The sequence below is a fragment of the Pygoscelis adeliae genome, unplaced genomic scaffold, assembly GCF_000699105.1.
Source record: "Pygoscelis adeliae isolate BGI_AS28 unplaced genomic scaffold, ASM69910v1 Scaffold270, whole genome shotgun sequence".
Classification (NCBI taxonomy): domain Eukaryota; kingdom Metazoa; phylum Chordata; class Aves; order Sphenisciformes; family Spheniscidae; genus Pygoscelis; species Pygoscelis adeliae.
Window position 1 is genome coordinate 102,767 of NW_008823916.1, and position 8,799 is coordinate 111,565.

The window sequence follows — 8,799 nt, forward strand, 5'->3', positions numbered from 1 at the left end:
CAAGCCTAGAACCCACTGATCCCAGCTGAGGTTTTGGCTTCAAAATATTAAAAGAAAAGACTATCGAGAACCCTCAAGATCAATGTTTTGTTGAAAAAGTTCCCCAAACTAATCCAAGAAAGGAGCATAGTGTCATCTTTCTTGGAGGTTGAAAGGAGAAAGTACTAATTCCATGCAGAGAAGATTGTATCTTGGACTGGCATAGGAATAGAAAATAAATAGGTATTAAATTACATTCAGCTGTCTCAAAATAATCTAATAAAGCATCTGCTGGATCAATAGCTGAATCATTATCCAAGGCACATAGCAAGCTTTCCCTCTTTCAATTTGGGATGCAAGAAAGGTTTTCACATTACCATAATAAAAAGAATAATACTTTAAGTCTTCACAGGAAAAAGGCAGAAGTAGGGAAAAAAACCAAGAACCACACTTTATGCTTTAAGCAAGTGTCATTTTTCATCTGAAACACGTAATTTAGGGATATTGTGAAATAAAGTTTTTATATTTAATGACTGTCAATCTGTCAGCTTTGCTGAGCTGTTTGACCAAAAAAAAAAACCAAGCCAGAGTCCGTGAAGAAGACTTTGTGTGCAGGAAGAGGGGAAGGGCAAGACAAGGCTTTCAACAACTTTGTTCTCCTAATTAAGGCTCACTGGAAAGAAAAAAAAAAAGATGGAACAGTTATGCACTGAAAATGCGGTTTCATCAAAAGAAAATGAGGTCTGCCTGCGTTGGCTGCTGCTCACCACGGCAGCGTGCACAGCCACAAACAAGACTTAACGCAGGGAGAAACTGCAATTGCGTGCAGACCACTGGGAATGACGCTGGACTAACAGTGATGTGTTATCAGCCTTTCGAATATTGCACAAAAGCCTATCAAATCATGTAATAAATATATAGAGGAAAATATGGTCCCTGGAGTCAGAATAGGACAAGCAGACTCATGAGTATACGTCTCAGTATTTAAAGCAGTAGACGCGTAGTGAAGAGTGATCTAAGAAACGGTATTGAGGACGTGACGGAGGATGAGGTTATTCCGGAGGACAGGAGGCATCGGCGGTTACTGTCAGTCTGGGAAAGCACTTCAAATGCAGATTTTTTTTTTCCTGGAATCAGGTTCCTTGTAATATATTCCTTAATGCAGCATGATGGAATAGGGAGTGCAGTTATAATATATGTCCAGGGCACCAAGATGGGAAGAGATACAAACAGTACGGAGGACTGAATTACAATTCAAAATGATCTTGATAAATGGGAGAAATGATCTGAAGCCAGCAGCATGAGAGTCCCTGGAGGGAAGCGTAACGCTGAACTAAGAAAGGTGAAATCAAATGCACAAAACCCAAGCAATCAATAATCAGCTGCACAGCATTGCAGAAATAGTGAAAATGAGGGTGAACTCCCCCAGACTCAGCAAATGTTTTGTTTTGGAAATGAAGTCACCACTGTACAGCATGTTGATACGAGTGTCCTATGTAAGATGGAGGTGAGAGAGAGTTCTTACGGTCATGAATGTGGCGAGGTCTCCGTGTCCTCTTCGGACGCTGAGCTTTGAAAGAGGTGAAAATAAATTACTCTTTGAATAGAGCATCGAAGGGCCCGGGGAGGTTTGGCAACCACGGCTCAGAGCGATGGTGGTGGGGAGGTAAGGGATTATTTAGTCTAGAGACTCCGTGATAGTGGAAAGTGGAGAAGTCTTGAAATAAATTAGAGGTTGTTTCAAAGCAGACAGATGTTTAATTTTTCACCACATTCACTGAGGCTAGAAGAAGTAATCAGCTTCATCTGAAATGGGAAAGATTTAGTTTTTAGCTGCTTTTTACCAGAAGGGTCGAGGGGCTGCGGGTCAGATGGTTGCGGAGGCTCCGGCATCGCCACCGCTGGAGTCCTGCTGTCCCCATGTCCTGGGGTTGTGCGGTTGGGTTTTGTCCCCTACTAACTGTTGGCCCTGGCAGCTAGTTTCATCGTGTTGGAAGGAAGGGTAAGGTCTCGTTTGACAGTAGGGTGAAAGTGTGCCTTCGGGAGAAGGCTGCAGTGGGAGCTCATCATTTAATTATCGGAGAGGTAAGACCGGGAAGCAGAAAACAGGCAAAGAGCAAGTGAAGTGAGAGGGAGACTTTGCGAATAGCTTAGCCATGGGGCTATGTTAAGTCAGGACTTGCTTCTTCGTAGATACCGGTGAATGAAGCTCAAGGCAAACCTCAAGCTGCCTTAACTCTGATTTGTGTAAAACAAATCCCCAAATCCCCTGCCAACCAGCACAAGCTGAACGTACAGCAAACACGATGCTTCCCGGAGCAGAGAAGTCTGCATTTTCCTTTACTTACATTTCATTCATTCTCATTCCAATTTTTGGAAGACCTTCATTTTTAAATAGGGCCAGTTTCAGAGGGTGTCAGCTGGGCTCCACGAAACAGAAGCACCTCCAGTCTGCGTTGGGATCCTGCCAGTGTCCTCTTTCTGTTTTACAGTCAAATAGTTCCCTATTTCTTGTGAGCCTTTGCCTCTCTCCAGATTTCTTTCTAGTTTCCTGATTGACTTTGTATTCGTTGTTAATTACCGTTCTCTGTGCTGGCTTTAAGAGGGTTAAATTTCTAATGCTCAGGTTTTGGTAGGGCCATTAATAGGTGGGACAGGAATGTTACAGACACATCTTTGCATTTCAGAAGCCCAGATATGAAGGCATATGTGCAAATACGATAGCAGCTTATTGTCCAGCTAGAATCTAAAATGTGTTGTTTATTGGAATATATTAACCATTGAATATTTTATAGACTATTCTGTGGGACCTGTGGCTACGGGATACCTGCTTGGATTGAGAAGATACCTGGTAGGACCTCGCCTGCCTAGCAAAACCATCAAAATTATGCACCAAATAAGATGATCAGAAAACTAATGTGCCAAAGGTTTCTGAGCATGTGGCTTGATGACCGCTGAAGTCAGGAAGAGTCGGGCTAGGAGACCTTGACTCCACACAACCCGACCCGCAGATCCGTCATCTCCTTTGGGCCAGATCTGCAGGTTCAGGGAGGTGGTTAGGTGGAAAACGATATCAGAAAAACAACTGGAAAACCTGAGCTTTCATTTAGGTTGATTTAAGCTGCTGTGGAGCTTCCTCCTCAGTTCCTTAGACAGGCGTGGAACAGATGCTTTGAAAACCTTCAGAGGGAAAGCCTGTCAGTTTAAAAGTTTCTAAAAATTTAATAGTGCATGGCCTTTTTTGCTGCTTCAGAGCAGCAAAACTGGGATTGCTTTAAACTTGGAATTACATTTTTTTCTTTTTCTTTTTTTTTTTTTTTCCCCAATACCCCTCCCAGATGAGCAGGATTTTTCTGCTTGTGCTGATGGGATGAGGTGTTGATGCCAAGAGCAGCCCACACACGCACGTCTTGCTAAACAAGAGGTGTACGGTGTACGCGCTGCAGGTAATTATAAGTGTTGCTTTCAAGTTTATTGCCCCCACAGAGTTTTGCCTCGGGCATTTTTTTTGCAGCGAGCTGACAGGGCTCTTTCTAAGCACTTTGGTCATCACATTCTCCCTCTGTCAAGATCCTTGCGTGGGCGAGAAGAGGTGGAAACGAAGCCAAAGCTTTTGATGGGGAGCGTTTGCAAAAGAACCTAAAGCTTTGCATGGCCCTATCTTGGGCGGGGATTTGAGCTGGCCCTTGAGCTAGTGACAACAGCAAGAAGATTTATCTGATTTTTCTCAATACCTGGACGATGTTACTATGGGAGTTTGCAGTTTCCAGTGTAACAAGATCCCATGTGGGTAAGGGGTTTTGAAGTCAGTTCTGATCCCCATGCAGCCACGTGATACAATGAACACATTGCTTAGCAGCGTCTGGAGCAAGCGGGGTTGCAGAAATGCGTCCCTCCAAGAGAAGAATGGCATTTTCTCCAGGAAGTGTGCACAGGCACTGCAATGAAGCTTTTTTTTTTTAAAAAAAAACCTATTCACTAAGACTAACAGTTACTAAGATACTCGATTCATTCCGTCCCTAGCCTCTGCTGATCCTTTAGCTTTTGGTGATGAGCTGTGAAACCGTGATTCCCAGGCAAAGGAGTCTTCTCTCCTGTGGTGTCTCTCAGCGTTACCTCTTTGCATGAAAGCGAATCACTTCTCCAGCACGTGAAGCTGTTCCGGGGGGTCTGTCTGGCCGTGTGTCCGAGCCTACTGCTTTTCTTCGGAGTACAGCAGCTGGAGAGGAAACTCGCACCCACCCTCCTTATCAGCGCAGCCTCCTGTTTTGAGGAGGGTTACGGTCCCCCCCCTGCAAGTTATCCCTGTTTCTCTGTGCTTTAACATGACCTTTTGCTAAATATACAGTGACCCCTTCTCAGCCTTGAGATCTTCATTCACCTCTTCTGATTTCTCTAGCCCTATTGTCGATGCTTAGCTTTCACTAATATATTCACGGCAACTAATCTGACACAACCTTGGGATTTGTACTTCGTGAGTCCTGCCCGGCTGATCGAGGAGGAGGAGGTCAGCCTTCTGACTGTGCCACTCTTCAGCTCTTCACAATCTTTAGGGTCCAGCTCCAGCTCTGGACCCCCACCCTGCAAAGGTGAGCCTAGCTCCTGCGGTGGGATCTCCTCCCAAGGCTCTGCCTTTGGTGGGAAAGCACTTCTGAGGAACTCTAGAGGGTTAAAACCACGGTTCTGAAACCAGCCTAGGGGAAAAGTCACATGCACAAGGGAGATTTTGCAAGTTGGTGCTTGCAGCTTGGGGTAATGAGAGGGAGCGCGGGGGCGCAGGTTCCTGCCTTGGGTGAGCTGCGCCTGGTTAGTCCGTGGTCCCTGGGAGACGCAGGGAGGAGAGCGACCTTCCCTGGCACAGGCTGGGGCTGCGGGACCAGAGACCTCCCCGCTCGGCGGTGGGACAGCGTGGCGCCTGGGCAGTGCAGAGTGGGATGATGACTGATAAAAGACAGTGAGAAGGAGGAGGAGGAGGGAGCTGAGCCGGCTCCCCAGGAGCAGGAGGTGAGCTGGACCAGGTAAGCTTCTGCCAGCTGCTCTGGAAATGAAGCAGAAGGACTTGCTGAATGTTTCTCTGCTGTTTAGCTAGGGCTTGGAGGTGTCCTAAAAAGAAGGTCCATAGCCTGAAGGAGGCAAAGTCACCGGAGAAATGTTGGTATTGCATAAAGAATAAGAAGAGCTGTAGAGAGACACAGAGCCTGGGGAGTGCAGGAGGTGAGAGGATGCCCCTCGAGTTAGCACAGGAGGAGGCAGAGGAAGATTTGGTGGGACCAATCTCAAAAAACGAGCAGTCGTTCTGCGGTAAAAGCCAATAGAGCCAAACGAGTCTATGCTGCACAAGGAGATAAAAGCAAAGCTGCTTTTGCCGATGAGCTCGTCCCGGCTGGGGAAGGCTGAGCTGCCCTGACCCTGCTGCACCCTTTGCTGTCATCTCCTGGGGACTGCCCTTCAGGGACTCAAAATGCTCGACATCTAAGCCAGAGAGCCTTGATTCATCTCCAACTTAACATGACAGCAGCAATGACAGGGTGGTAGGTTTTAATTAGGTTTTCTTTTTGTTTCCGCAGGTTTTTCACTCTCTGCCTTGCTGCTGTTTTGCGTGGGCTTTTCTGTCTTGTTTTTCACTTTCCCTTCTGCTTGACACTAACCTGAAGGGATGGAAGGCAAGAGGGGAAAGGAGTGAGAAAATCCACTGTTGGGATCCACCTTTCGGTGCTGGGAGACGTGCTCTGTAACACGTGCCTGCCCATGCTCGGCAAGGAAACCGCACTGGCGAGCCGCGCTCAACGTGCAGCAGAAGCGCTCCTCACCTGTGCCAGTGAAGAGCAGGTGCTGTGCCCGTCCCGTGTACACGCACACTGCACACCTCTTGTGCAACGTGTACCATGGCCTGAGTCCTGTGAGTTTCCAGCCCTCTGCAGGTTTTTTTCTGCAATCAGAAGAACCTTTTGTGTTGTTTCTCTTGCCTCAATTTCCTTTCTGACAGTCCTTCAACCGGTGACTAGCCTGGCTTTGTGCAAGGAGGTAATTGCAACAACAACCATCAGTCAAAAATAAAGCAATCCTCTTTGTAAGGAGAGCGGATGAGCTCCGCAAGGGACCCTTACACCAAGAGACAGCAACAGGCTCCTGGTGCAAAAGTAAGACAGACCAGACGTTAAAAAGTAAATTATAGTTTTGGAGAGCCAGCGTGGATGCAGCTGAGCCACGTGAGTGGAAGATAATTGAAAAGTAAACTTCAGAGTCTTCCAAGCAGTTGCTTTAATAACCACCCACAGGTCCTGGCTGTAGGTTAGAGACCTACGTCAGCAGTGTTTGCCTGGAAAACCCGTGGGCACAGAGCCTGCTGCCAGGACGTGCCCCGTTGGCTTCTGGCACTGCCCGTGGCGGAGAGGAGCGAGGAAAGGAAAGCAGAGACCCTTAAAGGCTTCACTGCTGCTGGGTGAGAGCTCCTGCTTTCCTCTGCCTTCAGTGGATGCATTTTTCTTCCTTATCTGCACTGCTTCCTTCGTGTGGTGGGGAATAATCCACCGCGTCAGTGGGCAGGGTGCATTGCTTCCAGGGAGGGGCATTTACACTGGCTCCACTTTCTTCTGAAAGTGCCTGCCGAAAGCAATAGCAAAAAGGCTGTTGGCTTTGCAAGGAGAAATCCTGCCTATTCCTTGACTAATTGTTTACAAAATATGAATATTTAAGGATGTCGGGATAACTTAAGGAATATTTAAGGTTAACTTTTCCACCTATTAGCAAAAAAAAAAGTAATTGCAGCAGAAGGTGAGCCTGTGCATACTGCAGTCGTGGCTGGCTAACACCTATCTGGTGATGACATCCACGGGGAGCGGGGTCCAGAGAGCAGAGTACACCCAAGTGGTCTGTGCTGCTACCCTCTATTTGCTGTCTCTGCAAGATCTGGGATTTTCTTTTCCTCTTTTCAGGGCTAGAAAATGCCTCTTTGCTCATGGAAAGCAGGATCTCGAGGAAGTCGTCAGTGGGAGTGTGAATGAAAATTTCACAATCTGGTCCCCAACAAGGAGAACAAGCTGCAAGCCGGCTGCCTGATGCCCTGGGGCTGAATCGGTGTTTCTTGGGAGTGAAAGATAAGGCGGATATACAAAGTGCTGAATTTCTGACAATACGACATAGAGTCCCTCAAGGAGAGGCACCTTCAGCATGGCCCACAAAAGCCAAGCTGGTGGAATTGAGAAAAATGGGTCGCTTTCCTCCATTCTCTATTGTAAGAGTGATTTAAAGGAAGGATCCCTGCAGTGGGTGAAAGGTAAGCGAGCGACTTATGGATGATAAGGAGAAAGGCAGTACTGAGTACAGCACCCTTAAAATAACAGAAGACAGATTTTTCAAAGATGCTCATTAATAGCATCTCATTTGCAAAAGTAACTAAAGATTATGCATGTTTCAGCATTTTGGGGAGGGGATGGACACCCTTTGACTTTTTTGGAAGGCCTGGTATATAGGAACGAATGATCATCAACCTATTGAAAATCAGGACCGTGGAAGTCCTCTTCTCTTAGCCTTCAAAAGTCAAGGAATACTTGGGAACCTCGACTTGTGCTTTCCAAGTGACTCCCTTCCCTGGTAATAATTTGCTCCCTCTCTGCAGCACTACTTCCGAAACCGCCCGTACAGAGGCAGAAAGCAGTGCCATGGATGGCTGGCTGCACCGAGACCTCCACACACCATTCAGCAGGGCACGCTTTTTGCTTGCTCAGTTCATGGCACCTCCTTAGTGATCAGTTTTTGCAGGGGCAAAGCAGCTCCTGTCACTCCAGCACGCTCCAGCAGAGGTCAAGGAGCTGACACCCTCTGCAAATCTCAGGTATCTGAGCTTGGCACCCAACTTGCTAGACTTTGTGCCAAGCAACTTGACCAAAGCCATGGAGAACAGGACAGCCGAGCCCAAGGCTGAGGCCATTTGTTTTTATTCTTGCTTTATACTCACCGCCTCCACTGCTCTGTGTCAGGAGGATATTAGCCTCAGAACACAAACAGGACCTTGTTATCCTGGAGGTTTCAGATGCATCTACTCTTCCCTTTTTGACTTGATGCAGTCACGCCCTGTTGTAATATAATTGCCTCACTTGGCGTCTCCTGTTCCTGAGCAATGAAGAGATGATGAGGATGGAGGGCATAAGTGGGAGGGAAGGGAAGGGTGAGCGCACGCTGTGTTTCAGCCAGCACGGCAGTCTGGGAGAGCACTGAGCAGGCAGTGTCAGCAGGAGCAGCCCCAGGGGACGCCTGGCTGACCCCGGATCTGCAAAGGGGAAGGAAAGCTGCGTGAAACGTTTCAGTGAAACGGGATGTCATCTGAACACGCCACTTCCTTAGACCCGATCTCTTCCTCTTGGTGTAGCACAGCTTGTGTAAACTCTAGATGAATGCCAGATGGGATGCCTGGAGTTCACAGCTCTCCTGTGCCGCTCCAAGGCTGCTCTGCCTCAGCTCCGAGCAGCCTGCTCCTCAAATCTAGGGCAGGCTGTCCTCACACTTTCTAGGCTCCTGACTGCAACTTGGGTCTCTAGATTACATCTCTGATCATAGCCCTAGCTGAAACTAGGAAGCTGAGAGCCTTGAGCGGAGCCATGCTGCCCAGGAGCACTGCTGGAGCAGGGACCTGGATGCTGGAGGATGTATGGGGCTCATGCTCCAGGGCAGCTCTGCCACATGCCAGAAAATGTGATTATTGGAAAGCGCTTTAATCTGATTGCTCAAGCTTTTTCTTGTGGTGGGTGGGGTGGGTAGGCAATGGGTGATCTAAGAGGTAGATAGCCTTAGGAACACCGAGCAGCTTGAGTCCATTGTCCT

General features: G+C 47.7%; 1 protein-coding gene across 1 annotated transcript in view; it reads left to right on the forward strand.

Moving 5' to 3' along the window:
- Positions 1-7,095: 7,095 nt before the first annotated feature.
- LOC103913001 (chromosome unknown open reading frame, human C9orf91) overlaps positions 7,096-8,799 on the forward strand; it is a 9,198-nt gene continuing 7,494 nt past the window's right edge. Inside the window, exon 1 of the mRNA XM_009319450.1 lies at positions 7,096-7,255. Coding sequence (XP_009317725.1) covers positions 7,150-7,255 — 106 coding nt within the window. The 5' untranslated portion in view covers positions 7,096-7,149. The remainder of the gene's footprint in view (positions 7,256-8,799) is intronic.